At 46.5% G+C, this 20,112-nt stretch overlaps 1 protein-coding gene across 1 annotated transcript in view; it reads left to right on the forward strand.

Annotated features, from left to right (window-relative positions):
* Nucleotides 1-20,112, forward strand: part of KCNU1 (potassium calcium-activated channel subfamily U member 1) — a 244,552-nt gene that overhangs the window by 23,965 nt on the left and 200,475 nt on the right. The window contains exon 7 of the mRNA XM_075601398.1: nucleotides 14,706-14,781. Coding sequence (XP_075457513.1) covers nucleotides 14,706-14,781 — 76 coding nt within the window. The remainder of the gene's footprint in view (nucleotides 1-14,705; nucleotides 14,782-20,112) is intronic.

The raw sequence follows: 20,112 nt of genomic DNA on the forward strand, positions 1-20,112 counted from the left end.
TATATATATATATATATTGTTATTAATGCATAAATAAGGTACAAGTCATGGGCATGTCTAAAGTTCCAAAATCCATGTGAATGATAATAACACAATACGCTAAAAATTAGATCATTCTTGTAGTATACATAACAGCTGCAAAACTGGTGCTAATGTAGTGAGAGTGGGAAATTCTAATATACGCAATGTCAGCCTGCATAGGAAGCGACTGTATATAATTCTGGGTTGAAAATAAATAAGCTGTCAGTGTTGTTTGGAGGGAGGAAGAGCAGTTTATTGAGATTTCTTGGTGATTTTTGATTGAGTTGTCTTTTGATATTTGTAGTTTGTGAGTGTGAGTGCTTGTCTATTATTTCTCTATTGTAATATTTGTATGCAAGTTGTCTTTGTTGTTTGGTAGTGTTATACTGTGAGTGTGTTCCATTGTGAGATTGTGATTGTTGTCAGCGATGGATGAGTGGAGGTTGAGTGGGGGATGAGTAGAGGATGAGTGGAGTGAGTTTTGGTGAGAGGAGGAGTCGAGGGAGTGTTGATGAGAGGAGGAGTGGTGAGAGCAAGGGACTGACTGTGTGATGTGGCCACACCAAGAAGGCAGGGAGCGAAGGAGCAATACCCGCAGCAGAGAAAGACAGGGGCAGTGGCGCTCCCAGCATCTGCTCTGGTTGAGCCCATCAGAACAAGAGAGGAGGGTGGTGGGCATTGTGACAGGTGCCAGGATGGCACAGAAAAGGACCAGGCAGACCTCAGAGTGATGTGGCAGGTAAGTCAACCCAGGGGGTGGATTGTAAGGGGGGGGGGAGAGCAGGTAGGATCTGCCCCAGAGGACAGTTTAATGAGGGACAGGTGGGAATGGAACAAGGGAGTGGGGGATCAAATGAAGGGGAGGAGGGGAGCAGCGGTGGGGAGGGCAGGTTAAGAAGTACCATGGTGGTGAGTGGTTGCATAATCGCTTGGACAAGGATGAACATTCAGGGTTGAGGGAAGTGGGTCAAGTACAGAGCTAGACAAGGTGGGGGGGCAAGCTAGAGTGATTAGTAGGGTTACTGGGGAGGGGGTTGGGATGTTTTGAGCCATCTGGGAGTTTTTCTGTCCTGACGGCTAGAGGAGAGCAGGGACAAGGCACAGGGCTTTGGGCACAGGGGAGGGGGGTAAATTGTGAGGGAGGTATGGGGGACAGTAAGAGTTGGGGCAGTAAGTGTTACCTGGCAAGGGAAAGCATCAGGGGTGATACCCACAGCCATGATGGTGCCCCCTGTGGTAGTGGTGGCTGGAGGAGGGGGGAATAGTATGTGGATGAGGGATAGCGGGTCAGTGGCCGGGGGGCAGAAGGGGTGGCGGAGTGGGACTGCAATGGCAGCACCAGTGGGGAGTTCCACAGACATGGCAGTGTCACGGGAGAACAGGCAGTTTACACCTTTTTACCAGGATCATACATTGAGCAAAACAAGTTAATGAAATAAATTTGTACATTTATTCACAGGAAAAGGCAAACACACAATGTTACACAAACTACATAAGAAAAGACACACTTGAGAAATGGGGTAAAAAAAACTACTCTCCTACAGTAGGTGCAGGGAATCCTACATAAGGATTTTCCCCTGACTGAGACTTAGCCTGCAATGTCCTAGAACTGAAATCAGGCTGCAGTTCCAGACGCCACCCCTCCCCTCTCTCCAGAGGTCTGGATTTTTAACTCACTGGACTTGGTGCTTAGAATCTTGCTTAGAATCTGCAAATCTGATTGTCTCATGGGTTTATAATACTTCTGAGTTGCATTCACAGAACCCTGCAGCCAATCTGGGCGTGGGAACATGTCCCACCAGCCAATCAGAGCGGAGGTCATCTGGCTGATGATGTCAGAGGCAGGGGGCGTATTGAGCCAACTCGGCACGCCCTGTGTGTGGGACATATGTTCTGGCCAATAGGAAAGCGCCTACGATTGCCATCTTTTCCTTAGCCAGCCCATTGCCTCCCGCTGGTCAGACCAGAGGGTCCCCCACACAGGAGGTCTCTGTTCTCCAGACCCAGTACTCCGCCCTGCTCTGTCCATTATCACCTCAACACCTCTCAACATCCCATCTCCTCTTTCATGTACAGATTCTATGCAGACTAGCTGGCACCTTAAACATATGCCCCAGCTGACTGAATAGAGCCTTATAGTAAGTGTAAAAAACACCATAAATCATACTTTATTACAGTATACATTTCGGGGTACCTCATATTAGTTTGGGGCACCAGCAAACCCAATACAGGTTCTGGGACTCCTTGGCACTAACTGGGGTACCCCCGTTAACCTTGGGATTCCTTCAGCTGCAGGGATACCGGTTTATCCCCGTTCCTTATTTTACTGTGCACAAAGCATATATGTACTTAACACACTTGTTTATAAATATACACTTTTAAAACCTCATTCTTTCTGGTATGGGAAATAGAATAAAAAGCTGCACTTTACTTTTCGCCAGCTATATTCCCCACACATTATTGCATAGACTTAGTATGGATTCTAAGAATCCCCTCACAACCTTATATGTATGGTTGGAGCACTTCAGAACACCCATACCGCTTTTGAGTAACCTGGGCATTTACTGGGTATCCCCACTAACCTAGGGACCCCTCGACTGTTTCAGGGACACCTCACATTCCTATGCCCCTTTAACCTTTCTGGTCCGCTCTGAAGCCGGGAACCCCTAGTGGTGAGTCGCAAAAGCGTTTTCAAGTGGAGATATTGCCAGGACATATGCCTACATGTATCCAGGAATTAGACCTGATTCCTAGGTACATTTTTAGAGGAACCAGCAACTCTGGACTCTTACTAGTTAGGCACATTCTGACAACACTTTCTCCGCAAAAAAAACCCTTGAAACTCATACCACATCAATATACTTTATTGTCGTACAATACATATTATGCATTACACAGTACTGGGCTCAAGAGCTGAATCTTCTTGAACCCTTATTACAGATTAGGGGCATCCAAACGGGCTTAAACCTTTATTTGAGAGCCTGGTTACCCCCCTACCGTCACAGGCAGCATCAGTCGAAACCAAGAAGAAGGAGGAATGGTCAAGGATGCTAGCTTTAGGGATGCTTACTGTACATGCTTGGGATTGGCAACAGGGAGGAACAAGGCAGGCAGGATAAGGTTACAGCAGGATTCCAGGTACAAAAAGAGGGGATAAGGGAGTGATCAACTAAACCATACTAATTGTGTAGAAAATGTTAATAATAATAAATTCAATTGATAATGAAAAGTAGGTGCAACTGTGAACTGAAGTGAATCAGAGTAGACATTGGATGCCCTGACCCAACACCTCGCCTCTGGACCATACCCCTTCAAGTAAATCAGGTACTGAAGGGACTCTCTTGAGACATTGGAGTCCAAAATCTTCTGGATTACATATTCGGGCTGACCATCCATGGAAACAGGAGCTGGAGGGGGTAGAGTCCTGGAAAACTGGTTCCGGATGACTAGTTTCAGCAAGGATACGTGAAATTTGGAGGGGATCTTGAGTGATGCAGGTAGCTCCAGCTGGAAGGAAACCTAGTTCACTCTCCGGGAAATCCTGTAAAGACTGATAAAACACGGTCCCAATTTCGCGGAGGGCTGACATCAGCGAATATTCCACGTCAAGAGCCAGACCTCATCACCAACTTGGTATTCAGGTGATGGCCTCCTTCGTTTGTCTGCGTTTCTCCTCTGTGTCTCTGCTGCCATGCGAAGAGTCGCCTGAAGGCCTTTCCAAAGATCCAGAAGGTCATTGGCCCTGGTATCAGCTACAAGAACACCTACAGTGGGGGAGTCGCAGGGAAAGGTTATACCCTAAAGCCACAAAGAAGGGAGAGCACTTCAAGGACTCTTGGGACAGAGAGTTCATGATAATTTGTACCAGAGGCAGCATGTCCACCCAATCGTCCTGCTGCTGGGAGACATAGCACCGGAGGAACTGTTCCAACGTTTGATTGGTCCTCTCCATCTAACCATTGGACTGTGGGTGGTAGGCGGATGAAAAATTAAGGTCAACATCCAAATGGCAACAAAAGGCCTTGCAGAATCTTGCAATAAATTGGGAGCCCGTCGGAGACAATCTCAGTAGGTAAGCCATGCAGACAGAATACCTCCCTGATGCAAATGTCTTCCAGCTCAGGAGAAGAAGGAAGTTTCTTCAGAGGGATGAAATATGCCTATATGGAGAAGCGATCAACCATTACCAGGATTACTGTCATGCCCCGGGATGGGCGAAGCTCCACAATGAACTCCATGGACAAGTGTGACCAAAGACAGGATGGGATGGGAAGGGCATGAAGTAACTCCCATGATAAAGAGCATGGCACCTTAGTTCGTGCGCATACTGTGCAGGCTATCGGGCACCCCAGGAATCGGGGTGTTTATATCCTGTGAGGTCGAAGGGTGCCTAAATACACTTGCTGCGATTTAAAACTGGGAGCACGTGTGTGGCACTTTGGTTTTCGCCCACATTTTACTTGATTAAAACGATGTTATGCTATGTCTTTCCCTATTCCTTTTTTTGTGGCATCTGGATTGGTCTAAAACATCCATTCCATTGGACATCCATCTAGTGAGTGCATATTTTTTGGTAGCACTATTTGAGCACTATCTGAATTTTAATTCACTCATTTGCGCTTTGTTCACATACTTTCTTCACCGCACGGTTCTAGTGACCGGTTTTTCCCTTTGCAGCACTGAGGAGGATTATTATATTTGTATATTATTATTGGTTTGTATTAATTGCGCTTTTTTTTTCTTGTTTTACCAGTCCACGAAGGAGCCTGCCGCCCCCAAATCCATGAATGCCTGGGTCGACATGGAGCACCCCTGCCAGGAGAGGCGGATGGGTAAGATCAGACGGCAGAGGGAAGGAGGACAGAAAATAGATGTGCCCAGAGAAGGTCCTCCTTGCTTCTCTAGACTTTGACGTTTCCCGGCTTCTAGGGACAGGATCGAGCTATATGCTCCTTCTTAGCGCAGTAGAGACAAAGCCCGTCGTATGTCAGAGGTGCCTCATCTCTTCCAAAAACTGCATACCCCCCAACTCCAAGGGTTGCCCCTTAATTTTTGTTGGGGCCGGAAGGGAGTTCGGAGGGTGAGGTCCAGTAGAACCGATAAGATTTGCAGGTCCTGCCTCTGCTCTTGTTGCCTCTCCAGGATGCGGTTGTCCAAAGAGATGTAGTGTGATCAGTCACTCTAGGTCAGCTGGGATGTCTCTGCAGGTTAGTTCCTCCTTGAGCCTTTCAGAGAGGCCTTGCCAAAAAGCTGCTTTCAGGGCTACCTCATTCCAGTCGGTCTCTACAGCCAATGTCAGGAACTCGACTGCGTAGCGGCCTACCGGCGACTCCCTTGTTGAATTCGCATAAGGGTGGCTTCGGCACTGATTGCCCGAACTGGAGTGTAGAAGACTCTTTGGAAAGCTTGGATGAAGACTGCAGAGTCGTGAATGATGGATGAACCCCTCACATACAAAATTGATGCCCATGCCAGAGCCTCACCATCCAGGAGAGAAATGATAAACACCACCAAGAGCAATGGGAACTGAAGGAGGATGGTTGTAAATCAAAGTGGATCTGGCATTGATTCAGGAACCCCCTACAGCCAGAGGGGGAGCCAGCATAGCATTCAGGATTGGAAATAGTTGGCTCCTTGAGAACCACTGGAATGGGTGTCGCTTGCTGGACCAAAGGGATTGGTGCCGCAGAGGGATTCATCGGGGATGCACTGAGAAAATGTGTAGAGAGGGTTTGCAAGGTTGAGGCGATGGAAACCAATGCAGTATCCAATGTAGCCAGGTGGGCAGAGTGCTTACCCAAGAGTTGGCCCTGGACACGGCCTTCTCCCCCTTTGAGGGGTCCATAGAGTATGGCCTGTGCAATGTGTTACGGTCTCGTATGTCGCTGTGTACTGTCCAGGAGACAGACCCACTAGTCAGAGGTGGAGTGTAGAGAACAACCTATACATGGGATCCCAATCCTGAAGAGTAGAATCGTGTGGTCCAGGTCTGAGTTCAGGGCTGGAGAAGGTAGGATGATTGAGGTCACTGTTTCAGTTTCAGGACTGGAGAAGGCAGAGTAGTAGTGGTTACAGTTCTGCGGTCAGGACTGGAGAAAGCAGGTTAGTCGTGGCTACAAGCTGGGATCGGTAACAGGGAAGAACAAGGAAGGCAAGATAAGGTTACAGCAGGAGTGCAGGAAAATAGAACCTTGCAAAGGCAAAGGGGAGAGGGCAATGAATCCTTAGATTTAGGGAGCAGACACATGCAGGCAATTGCTTCAGAAGGAGGCTGACTTCCTGCCTCTGCGATCATGTTGGTAGGGGCAGATGTCTTGCCTCGGCAGTCGTATTGGGAGATTCTTATACATCCTCTATTACCTGGATGACTTCCTATTCATAGGGAGGGACGGGTGCGATGTGTGTGGGCGGATACTACGAGAGTTTTTGGATCTCATGGCCGTTGGCAAGACAGAGGGCCCAGTGGTATGCATCAGCTTCCTGGAAATTGAGATTGATACTGTTAGGATGGATTATCGTCTCTCGGCCAGAAAACTGGTGGAGCTGAGGGAGTTGGTGAAGGAATTTAAAGGCTACATTGAGGTGGTTCCATTCCTTGCTGGGCCACCTCAATTTCGCTACAAGGATCTTCCCTTGGGAAGGGTCTTTGTGAGATGATTGGAATTTGCAATGACAGAGGTGAAGTCGCCACACCACTTTATCCGGGTATCAAAACACACAAACGGGGAACTCCGAGTATGGGTCACCTTCTTGAGGTGATACAACGGTCGTACGCTGGCCTTGGAGGAGGAAGTTGGTTTGGAAGCATTCTTTCAGGGTTGCTGGTGCGCAAAGCGATGGTTTTAGAGTAGACAGCAGGGATTTATGGGGGACCTGACATTTTTGGAGCACTATCCGCTATTTGTGGCTGTAGAGCTATGGAGGATGGAACTTGCCAACATGGAGGTTATCTTCAGGACGGATAACATGGGGGTGGTGGTGGATCTGAACAGACTATCGGCTTCCTCCCCGGTAGTTGTTCAGTTGCTGAAGATGTCTAGGTCATAACATATGGTTCAAGGCCTGGCACGTCCCGGCTTTGGAGAACATGATAGCGGATGCCATTTCTTGTTTTCAGTTTGCGGCGTTCCAGGAGCTGTTTAAGAGATTGGCCACAACAGGGGAACTGTGGAAGAAGGCAGTACTGGGCTTGGGAAGAGTGGCAGACCTTGTTGAGTGAGGATTTGGAAGAGAGGGGAACGGAGGTCGCTGGAATAGAGGCGATCAGGGATAGGTTTCTGAGATTTCTGGTAAGAAAGCGGAGTTGAGTGGCTCAGCTTCAATGGTGGTATTTTACATTTTTGGCGGGGGTATCCTTTTTCTTAAAGTTAAAAGGTGAGAGGTATTATACCAAGGATTTCTTGATAGGCAGGGTGGTAGCAGGTTGAAAGAGGGTGGTTTGACCCAAGGATGACCAGGGCCTGATCTTGGTAATAATGCTGGCAAAAATAATAGGGGTGATACACGGGATGTGTTTGTCTTACTACAAGGCAAGGCTTTTTAGCGTGTCATTTTGCCTGGCTTTTTTGGGGCCATGCACATTAGCAAAATAGTGAGCACCTCAAAAAAGATTGAGGGGGGGGGGGGGGGGTTGCAGAACACGAATGTGGTGTGGGAAGCTGGGTCCATGCAGTTTAGAATTAGGAGGTCAAAAACAGATTTGGCGGGAATAGGTAAGTTGGTGTACCTGGGAGGATTCAAAGGCAGTATGATCTGTCCAGTAAGGCAGGTGGGGGTGCACTTGAAGTATAGGCCCCAGGGTGGTGCCCCTTCCTTTTTGCTAATTGAAGATGAGGCTACTGTACGTTGTACCACTTTCAGTGAAAAAATGTGCAGCAATAGCGGTTTTGGGTACTTGATAATTAAGTTTCATTCCTTCAAAATCAGGGTGGCTTCTGAAACAGCTAGATTGGGCCTAGGGGAGGCAGCTATTAAGGAATTGGGCAAGTAGTCATTGGCGGTTTAAAGGTTATGTTAGACCATGTGTAAATTGAGAGAAAAAAAGAGAGTTAGTGTTTCATTTTGTTATTTGTGTTTTGCTCAAATCATGGGCGTGGGCAGCGCATAGGTGGCATGCTCTGCTCACCACAAACAAGGCAGGACCACAGTGCCGAAGTGGCAAAGGATAGTACACCACCCACAGCCACGGGGGCGTGTCTGGAGTGTAGAGTTGGTCGGTGTAGCCAGGTTGGGGTTGGAGAGGTGTGGATGGTCGATATACTTGCCGGGTCAGAGGAGGAGAGATATGGAACGTTGCAGGTACTATTAGTCGTGTCTGGGTTTGGAGAGAGCCGAGTCATCGTAGTCCGTTTGCCGAGGTCTGGTTTGGAGAGAGCAGATTCGGCGTAGTCCATTTGCCGAGGTCAGGTTTGGAGAGATCAGAGTCGTCGTAGTCCGTTTGCCGAGGTCAGGTTTGGAGAGAGCAGAGTCGTCGTAGTCCGTTTGTCATATTTGGAGAGGAGCGGTTGGTCATGGAAAGCCGGGTCGGTACACAGGAAGGTGAGCATCAAGACAAGGCAAGACTGTGGAGGCAGTGAAGAGGTGAGTGCAATGCAACTGGAACTATGCTCAGCCAATTTGCCAGTGGGGCAGCTGAGTATACTGTCATGGCCCCTTTTATTCTCCAACATCTCCGATTTTGTTTGGGTATTTTTTCCGAATGCCACGCACTTCACCGCGTTCATGCCGCATTCATGCCGAGACAGCGCTAATACAATAAAGGCGGCCGCGGCTTAAAATACCAGAACATACCGCATCAAGTACTGCATCTGCCCGCGGTTTTCAGAGTAGCCCTGATACGGCCGCATGAGGATAAAGGCGGCCGCCACTGTATGTGGGAGAGAGCATCCAATGAGGTACCTGCAGCGTTGAGGTGTGTGCAAGGTGAGGACTGTGGTAGGGCAGGGTTCAGGTGCCGAGGGCCAAGTTGAGTGAGGAGGTGGATCTAGTTAGAGCGGGCATGCGTGCGCACGTCCGTGTGTACACGCCGTGCCCGCCCGTGATCGGCACTATTAAGAGGCGCACGTGTGCACCAGTGCAGCGGTGATCGCCTGGCGTTTGAGGAGGCGGGAGCGAGTGGCCCTAGAGGAGCCCACAGCGGTGAAGGTGAGTGGGTGGCGGCGTGACTCCCTGAGCCTCACAATAGGTCAGGAGGAAGGCAGTTGAGTATAAGGCAGGACTTGGCCAGGATGCAGTGGGTTGGCACTAGGGGCATGAGATGGGATCAGAGGCTTCCCATAATGTTGCGTAGAGAAAGGAGAAAGCCCCCTTCTAACATAGTGTTGCTACATGTGGGGGAAATGATTTGGCATGGGTCCAGACGTTGGACGTGATGCGGAACATACAGCAGCACATATCACAATTGGTAGTGCGGTTCAGTACTATGATGTTGTTATGGTTAAAGGATTCTCCTAGGATGCGGTGGCGGGGGCCAGTAGTGGCGCGGCGATACTGTAGGTCAAGGAAAAAATGGAATAATACCATGGTGGCATTTGTGAAGGAGTTAGGGTGGATAGGGGTGAGACATGTAGACTTGGAAGGGGGGAGGGGCTGAAAGGCCTGCTCAGTGAGAATGAGGCTCACCTATTGGACATCAGAAATTAAATCTTGTTTTCGTGTAGCATTGCACACTGGAGAAGGCGGTGAGGCTGGTAGCGGCTCACAGGGCCAGTTTAATGTCAGTTAAATGACCTTGCTGGTGGAAGGAGTAGTGTTTACTCAGAAGGGGTGAGGGGGAGAGTAACCCAGTCAGTATTTGCTCCTGGTAGGAGGTCACAGACATCATAAATGGACATTTGGGGAGGGCGGAACCATTCTCGTCTTAGGTGGAAAGAATGGTGGTGAACTTCCATAGGACTCTGTGACATACTGTATGGCCTAAGGTGCCAAATGGCAAAGTGAGCAACAGCTGAGGGTATACCTTATGCTCTTAGTGGATGGTAGCTGAGCAATCTGGCTGAGTCTCTAATTGGAATAAATTGTGATATTTATCATGTTGGTATTAATGGTTGTTTGTTATGAATAAAGCTGTTACTCGTTTTCCTCCCATCAACTTGTCTGGTGTGGTAACTGATAATGCGGGGAGACGTCCACCTCGAGGCATGGGTACGTCAAGAAAAAATGGCACTAGAACACAGGCATCAGAGATGAACAGGTGGTGGAACACCCCTCAATGTGTACTACAGCATATATTAAGAGATACTCAAGTCCGATATTCAAAATGAATCTATTGAAGGCATCCGTGGATTTACTGATACAGATCATCATGTGCTTGAGGAGGAAGAAGCTGGTAAATTGAGAACAGATCACAAACATCTTAATATACGTAACTAATGGCATTTTACTGCAGTTGTTGTCCATGACCTAATAACAACAAAAGAGATTATTTATTTTTGGTTAACTAAGAAAAATATTTTTAATATACAAGTACAGCTGAACCCTGTTATAACGCGGTCATCGGGGGCCACCCGGTTCGACCGCATTATAACCGGGGTCGCGCTAATTAAAAAAAAAATCACCACCGCGCACCCAATCGGAAGGAGGAGGGAGGAGGCAGCCCCACCACGAACCCCCTGCAGCCCCACCACGATGCCCCAGCACTTCCCCCAGAAGCCCCAGCACTTCCCCAAACAGCCCCACCACGATCCCCAGCACTTCCCCCAGCAGCCCCACCACGAACCCCCAGCAGCCCCACCACGATCCCCAGCAACACCAGTGTGTGTGTGTGTGTGTGTGTGTGTGTGTGTGTGTGTGTGTGTGTGTGTGTGTGTGTGTGTGTGTGTGTGTGTGTGTGTGTGTGTGTGTGTGTGTGTGTGTGTGTGGTTTGGCACAAAAAAAACCACATGCTCACACCGCGTTATAAGCAGATCAAAGGGGTTGAGCTGTATTATAGTAAATCATTTATGCACAAAATAAAATAGTTGTGTATATAGAGTAACATATAATATTAATTCATATGTGGTTACATAAACAATATTTATCCATAACATCAAAACTAGATATTCTATTCATATGCTAAGATGTACAGTTAACAAATAAACAATACATTTATATTTCTGCAATGTATAAAATATATGATTGTATTTCTTTTATAAGTTCTTCCTGGCATCAACCTGGCCAGCCTGTAGCGTGTGCTTGAACAGATCTTTACGTTGTCTAAATACTGTATGTGTTATTACACTGAAAATGATGTAAAAATGTTCAATGTGTCAAGAAACATGGGCAAATCCAAAATAAGCGGCAAAATAAATAAAGGGTGCTATTTGGCCACAGTAAAAATATGTTGATGACTTGTATCTTAGAAAATAACTCATTTTTGACATAAGAAGTTTGATGCTCTCCAGGCAAATTACTCTTAATCATTAGAAGAAGATATATAGTATACATTAATGAAATCATTTATTTAATTGATGTGCATTGGGGCTACTTTTCTTTCTGCTGTATTTATTTATAAAAATACAGATGCAGCCACGAGTATTAGAACTCTAGTCTTTTAAATTCTGGGGCAGTATCACAGTTAATGCATCAACCTTGCTGCAACATTGCCTTAACATTTCTGTGAGATTCTTAATGGCCCATCAGATTAACACAGCAGGGGTCCATGCAGTCCCATTCCGTTTGAGACCCCGCTGTGTTAATCCGATGGGCCATTAAGAATCTCACAGAAATGTTGAGGCAAATTGAGGCATTTACTGTGAGACTGCCCCAGAATCTCCGAGAATTTCCCTGGTAAGGCCTTGCCCCCGCTGCCTACTACAGCGTCCGCTGTGGCGTACGCTGCATGCACGAGAGCCCTCCCCACAATGGCGCCGGGCCCGCTGCGAGGGGGGGCCTCAGCGCTCGCGCGAGAGCTACTTCTGCCCTCAATAGAATTGAGAGCAGGACTCGCGTCGAGCGATTAGGCACGCCCCCCGGCGGTTCAGCCAATGAGGGCGAACCTGCCGGGTGACGTCATGGCCGCGCCCCCGTCATTCCTCCGCCACGCCACCCCCCGGTCTCTCCACCTGCAGTGAGCTGCAGACCGGGGAATTGGCTGAACGCGCCGCCAAAAGCGCGGGTGCGCGTTACAGCGGCGTGACCGGGGCCTTAGCCTAAGTATTCTAATACTGGTGGCTGCATCTGTATGTAATAGTTACAGACAAAGTTAAAATTGTGTTAAAAGAGGTAGGATAGTCATCACAATGTGTGTGTTATAAGACTTTACTCAACCCAGTAACTGAGCAGTTGAACGGCAGCAAACGACTTGCACCCTTTGGCTACCGATGCAGGTTGAATGAGTTCAGAATGATCTCAGCCGGGCTTTGAAATTCCTTTATCCAAAGTCATAATAAAGATGTCAGGGTGGGACTGACGAAACACATCGCTGCAAATAATCCAAGATTAAGTGATATGCACCCTTAGCATGGTGGTTCTGGGCAGATGAAAGCAGTTCTTGGGGAACCCTATCAAATATCTGCCTTTGGGGCAATACAGATGTATGTTGAAGGGGTTCTATTTAAGATCACATTCCCAGTAGCACTCCAGTTGGTATTACTACAGTGAGTATATAAATATATTATGAGCTTGCTAAGATTGTGGTTTTCTAATTGTTAATCAAAAATGTAATGACAACACTTATTTGGAATTACAGACATATTCACTACCAATTATTATTTCATAAATGGGTAGTGATATTTATATCATTTAAATACATGAAAATTGCATTAAGAGAAATAAATAGCCTACGTAATAAGAATAAGCTACAGTATAACTCAGATAAACCAGGGTGTGGAGGCATAGTAAATATCACACTTTTCTAACATAGTGTAGGGTATATGGTAGGATTTATTAAAAACCATTTAGCAGAACTTATTTAATCCCTCTGATGCCTGAGGCTACAATTTCATTGCACAGTAAAGTCATTAGGTACCAATGGGTTAACATACTGCATTAAAAAACATACAAATAAAATACAAAAACCATAACATCCATATGTACAAATATTACAGCTTCAGTAGCCAGAGTGGCCAACTAGTTATGGATTGATATAATAATATGTTCTACAATGGTTACATACTGTATTTTAATAAATTATTAATTATTCTTGTTGGCTAGTCTTATCTTTCCTATGTATGTAGTGGCCATTATGTACATAGACAAGATAGGTTTAATGCCTGCTTGGTGTAGATTGTATACTTTGCACGGCAGTCTACTGTATACTTTATATGGCACTTTGTGCCTAGCTGTATGTTGTTATGTGCTTGCCATTAAGGCAACGTGGCGACTTTATACATAGGCATATGCTGATTTTGTATGCATGCTTTACTATACTTCACTTATCAGCCGCACGTTGCTATCTGCTGGTTTGGGTGTACTGCATGGTTGCTCCTTCATTAGCACGCAGATACACGCTGATACTCTATATATACTATATCTTCATGGAGTATGTGTGTTGACCCAGCAATTACATTCTATTAGGGTAAAACCTGGGTGTTTTGAGTTTGTGTTATCAACTTTAACACTATGGGGCCTATGCAGAGAGCAGCGCTATTTCAAAACTCGCCATTTTTTGGAGAAAATCGCGCAGAAAACAGCAGAAAATGGCGAGTTACGAAAAACGCGCCAATTTTTTTTTTCTATTTCTAAAACTCGCCTCGCGGCTGGCGAGAACCTTCATCTCGCCAGTTTTAAAAATATCCTTATGCAGAGAGGCGCGAACGGCATCTAGCGGCTGTTCGCGGCAATAAAATGGCGCGATTGTCTCCTTTTTGCCTCGCCAGAAAAAGTTGGCAAGAAGCTGCCGCTCGCGGCCATAGCAAAGGAAAAAAAAAGGCGCGAATTTTTTTTAACACATTTCTGCAGCGCGCATCTCGCCAATTTAAACTCGCCACACGCATTCATGTTAAACATAGCAGAATTCGCACATTTCTGCATATGGAGAATAAAACTCTCCAAAAAAGCTACTTTTTATTAAACTCGCCAATTTTAAAATTCGCTGCTCTCTGCATAGGCCCCTAAGAGCTCTACTGTACATCAGATCATCTGGTGATCTGGTAGTTATATTATAGGTATTACTATAGGTTTAGCACCGGTATTTATATCACATTTGTGTATGCCTTATTGCCACCACTATCCCTACTACACATTTTTAATCCTATTTTTAATTCACTTATACATACGGTCACATGTTGTTTCGGAGTTGTTGATTAATTTATTAAAAAAGTATTATTTTCTGTTTTTAGGGGGCAAGATGTTGTGTTATTATTGTTAGCCCTTTTCTCTTTGGTTGAGTGGGATACTAGAGATTTCTCTGGGGATATTTACATCCCAACATGATATACTATTGCACCATGAGTGCGTGCTAAAAGGGACTTGTGTGACTTGCTGATGTTGTACGCGATTAAAGCAATATTTTTTGTCGGTAGTCTGATAACTAAAGACACCAGAGTTTGCTAAATAACATGTAAATAAATAATTTGGCGTTAATTACTTATTTGCATGTGCTGCGTTAAAAATACCGCTAGCATCTCCCTGCAGGGAAACACTTTACCACTGGTGATATGGCTGTAGGGAATAGGTTGATAAATAAAATTGGTCTTAAACACTGATAACACCATTTTTTTTATTTAGCAATCTTTAATCTAGGCTACTGTCTCTTCTCTATCTAGGGTTGAGGTTCCTTCGGGCCCTGAGGCTGTTAGAACTTCCCAAAATTTTACAGTTCCTCAAAATCGCTAAAACCAGGTAAGAATCACATGACTTTAGTACAGAAAACCACAGAGGTCATTCCCCCATGCTAGAGAGACATGGGGACAAAACCTTATTTCTATAATTCTTTATATTTAAAAAAAATAATTGCTCATCAGACACATTTAACCCTCAAATGTATGATCCTGTTCATTGTCCTAGGTTGCAGTTATGTGTCCTATATAGGGATGACGTAAAATTCCCTCTGTCCAGTTCATGCTACTGTACAGTAAGGAAAGACCAGGGGAGCTACATAACTGTGACTAGAAGACATCTCTGTACAGTATATAAGGGAGTTGATAAGTGTGGTATAAATATATCTCACTTTAATTAGAAACATAGAATTTGACGGCAGATAAGAACGACTTTTCCCACCGAGTCTGCTTATTTGCCTGTCTGCTGTAAAATCTGAGACGCCAGTTGTTCTTTGGAATTCATTAATATTTAGGATAACCATATGTCTATTCTATACCATATCTGTTGGGAGGCTATTCCACGAACCCACCACCCTTTCCGTGCTTCATCACATTTTCTCTTAGCTGGCTACCCTTCAGCTTCACAGAATTACCTCTTGTTCTAGTTTCAATCATATCCCCCTCCCCCTATCCCTTCTATCTTTTAAGTCAGTGTTTCTTAACCAGGAGTATCAGAACTGTCCTGAAGGATTGTCCCTATTCTCCCAGAGCAGAGAATGCAGAAGGGCTGTGTCAAGGGAGACCAGTACTTTTAACACCTATACCTTCCGGGATCAATTCATTAGGCAGGACAAAATATTGTAATAAATGGGTTTATTCTGGTGAGACCAGCAGGCACGCAATGAAGTACAATACAGTAAATGCACACTTAACTGGGGCTCTGGGGGGAGTCTCTAGCCACAACTAGGTGCAGGGCACCTGCTTCAGAAGGCTTGCCCTGTCCGCTCCAAGTCCAGGAAACCCTCGGTACCCTTTTCGGGTAAGGTACCTAGCTATACCCACTAACCGCGAGCAAGGCAAAAGCTGGAAATGGCCGCTAACTTAGGTCTCAGCTAGGCAGGCTCCTCCGGCAACTCCGTGCTGAGTGCTTTGCTATTCGGAGCAAAGCACTTTCAACAAGCCCGCCAGCGCCTCACCGACCCAAGCTCCAAGACGTCTGCTTCTCTGATCGGCCAGTCCCCTTACATAGACCTCGCTGTTCTATGTTCAACATGGAGAAGGTTCTGGCGACCAATCGGAGAACGGGTCGTAGCTGTATAAGCCAATCAGAGCTGGGGGATCGTCTGGCTGTACGCATCAGAGGAGGGGGTGTGTTAGGATGCCGGAAAGTGGGAAATTGGAACTGGCTAATGGGAATCATGCCTACCAGCAACGGATTCCCAATGCCAGCCCCATACCGCCCGCTGGGTAGGCTCCACCGAGTCTGGGTGAACAAAGTGTCCTTCCCAAGGGGAGCCCTTGTCCCCAGACATGATACTCCACCCTTCCCCGCTCACCACATTTTCTAACACCTCTTAATTTCCCTTCTCCTCTTTGATCCCTGATCTCTATGCAGACATCCTAGCTACCTCTCAGATTACAAGGACTTTCTGTATAGCCATGAACATACATTTTAAAACGTAACATTTTTACTCTAACCTGGGCTCAGGACTGCAACTTTGCAATAAGCATTGCGGGCGGAAATACAATATTCTAAGGGAAAGATATAAGGGGGGAAGATTTGCAGACACATACCCGCAGACCAGACACAGTCTGCAGGAAAAATGGGGGGAAAACTGGTAACTTTGCCCCCCGACCTTGTAAATATGTTTAATATTTCCACCCAAATAACCACCCATAAACACCTGCTCCTGAAAACCCAGGTTTATTACATAACAAGAAAGACAATAACACAACAGGGCAGATTATAACACACATAGGGCCTGATTCAGAAAGCCTCCATAAGGCCCTTATCGAGCACTTATCAACCAAAATGGCTATTCGTATTCAGATAGCCTCGATAAGTGCTCGATAACGGCCTGTATCGACGCAAAATTTTATCTCCATCCGAAATTCGCTGACTGAGCAGCGATCAGCTTCTTATCGACCATTTTTCGGATGGTTGATAAAGTCGCGCTATTCAGAGACCCACGAGTCGGGTGTCGCGGCCTATCGCAGCCCATCGCAGCCCATCGCAGCCCATCGCAGCCCTAAAAAATGATTTTCTCCCCAAATCCAATTAACTACAAAATTGTTGGTCAATTGGTGGGGAGATGCCTTGATGAGCTGCGATGTGTCGGGACTTAGAAGAAATCAGGCCCCTTTCCTGCCTCGGATTGATGCCGGGGGTCTCCGGAGCTGATAGCCATTAATAGCAGCTCCGGACCCCCCCGGCATGCATCCGAGGCAGGAAACATGCATGTACAGCAACTTCATTACCTTAGCGGCTAACCGCTAAGGCAATGAAGGGGTTAAACACCCGTGCCAGGCTTACTGTAATAAACATACAGTACAATGCAATACTGTGGCTAGCGGGGGTGAGTGAAGGGGGAATTTGGCCCTTAGTGGCTGTTTAGGCATTGCGGGGGGGTTGCGGGGGGGTTGCGGGGGGAGTTAACCCCTTCATTACCTTGGCGTTTAATACCGCTAAGGTAATAAAGGGGTTAACTCAACCGCTACCCACCCGCAAGGTCTAAACACCCATCCTTAGGGCTAATACCCCCTTCACCCACCCGTCAGGCCTAAGCACCCACCCCAGACTGACTATACCCACCCTATACCCATTGAGTAGTATAGTGGTACATCATACCCATATAATAATAATAATATGGGCATGATAAGCCTCTATAGCACTCAATGGGCACCCTAATAACAATACAGTAATACACAAGACACACAGTAATAAAACGTAACTAAACTCCAAAAAAACACACTTCACTAAATAAAAACAGTAGCCAGCTAATCCAATCAATAGAAGCAATTACAACATCAACAATGAATTAATTCAAGCATTACGCAATCAAACCAATTAATCCCTAAACCAACTCAAAATGAATAGTAACACTAACCAATGTAAACAATGAATTACTCCAACATTAATGAATGTAACCATTAAAAGACAAATAAATAAATTAAAACAATCTCTGAAGTATCCATAAAACACATGAGCTAACATAATATAACATTAAGTACAAGCGAACACCAATCGCAAAGCTTTTATTACATTAACCATAAACAAACAATCACATCCACATCAATAACTGCAATAACAAGCGAGAAATGCCCCCCAAATATTGGCATAATAATGTATTAATCTGTACCCTAAAGAGGTACAGATTAATATATTATCAGTCAATGTGCCTCCCCCCAAAAATAAAAATAAAAACCCACAGAATACACCTGTAAAAATACACATACACATACACACCATACAAACACTGACAGACATACACACACACTGACACAAACACATACACACACTGACTGACACACACACACACACACACACTGACTGAAACACATACACACACTGACTGACACACATACACACACACTGACTGACACACATACACACACATTGACACAAACACATACACACACTGACTGACACACACACATACACACACTGACTGACACACACATACACACACACTGACTGACACACATACACACACACTGACTGACACAAACACATACACAAACTGACTGACACAAACACATACACACACTGACTGACATACACACACACTGACTGACACACATACACACACACTGACTGACACACCCACCCACACAGACTGACACACAGACACACAGACACACACACACACACACACACACACACACACACACACACACACACACACACACACACACACAGACTGACACAGACTGACACAGACTGACACACGCACGCACGCACAGACTGACACACGCACGCACAGACTGACACACGCACGCACGCACAGACTGACGCATGCACAGACTGACACACGCACGCACAGACTGACACACGCACGCACGCACACTCTTAAACACGCACCCACACTCTGGCACACGCACGCACACTCTGGCACACGCACACACACTCTGGCACACGCACGCACACTCTGGCACACACACACACATTCTGACACATGCACGCACACTCTGACACACGCACGCACACTCTGACACACGCACACACACACACTGACACACGCACGCACACCCCCACTGCTTCCAATAAATATGACCCCACCAATCAAATTTACTCATGCTCTAAGCAGTAATATTATTATTGTTACTTTATATGTTGCTGAAAAAACACAAAGAAGTTTCACTTACTATGCGCGTGCACAGCACACACAGTTTTTTTTTCACTTTTATTTTGGCACAAAAAAAATGTCTTTTACGCCCGATAAAGCTCTGTTATCACTGCTTCGTGAATCGCACAGCAGGCAGTATCAGTCTTAAAAGCCATTTATCTTACTTAAAAGCAGTTATCACAGCTTAGTGAATCAACCCCTTGGTGTCATGTTGTATGTGTGTTTGTCTGTGTCGTCCTGTTTTGTGTGTCAAGAAGTCCTTCACATCTTTAACAAAGGCATTCACATTTGTCACTTCCTGTTAACTATTTGTGTCCTCCGAAAACTTTCTTGGTTCACCTACAATCTTTTTGCAGTTTTTTTATTTTAATGGCTTTATGCGCCGTCCCTCCTTTGTGACGCTAAACCCAATAATGGAGACCACACAATGTTGGAAGAAAAGGTCACAGCTTTATTTTAACATCCGCTGTTAAAATCCTACCAGCCTGCCCGCCAGCCAAGTATGCTCCATGCAAAATGGGTGGGAGATCCTTGCCCAGACAGCCAGCGATTGGCCCGCTCCCTCCCCCCGCCCGTAGCATGTGAATGGGGGGGTGATCCTTGCCCAGACAGCCAGCAATTGGCCCGCTCCCTCCCCCCGCCCGTAGCATGTGCATGGGGGGGAGATCCTTGCCCAGACAGCCAGCAATTGGCCCGCTCCCTCCCCCCGCCCAAAAGCACTGTAAGATGGGAGGGGAGATCCTCATTCAGCCGATGATGGGCTGCTTCCCTCCCCCTCCCCCTAGGGTCAGCTTAGGCCCAGCCCTAAAGCTGGCGCCCAGCCTTTTACCAGCGTTGATTGGGCATAGGCCGGCCCAGCCCTAAAGCCGGCGCCTCCAGCCTTCCGAGCTGTTCTAGGGGCTCCAGCTGAGGGATGGATCCTAAAGTCCTCACCCTTTCTCCGTCTCGTGAGCTTGGCTGGCGCGGCAGCTCCGCCACCCGGAGGCCCCTCTGCCGGGCACTGGCTACCCTGGGGCCGACACGCCCACCCAAAGCTGCGACCTCTGATCTTAATTCTTCCCGCAAAA

The sequence above is a fragment of the Ascaphus truei genome, chromosome 5 (genome assembly GCF_040206685.1).
Source record: "Ascaphus truei isolate aAscTru1 chromosome 5, aAscTru1.hap1, whole genome shotgun sequence".
In the NCBI taxonomy this organism is placed as follows: Eukaryota; Metazoa; Chordata; class Amphibia; order Anura; family Ascaphidae; genus Ascaphus; species Ascaphus truei.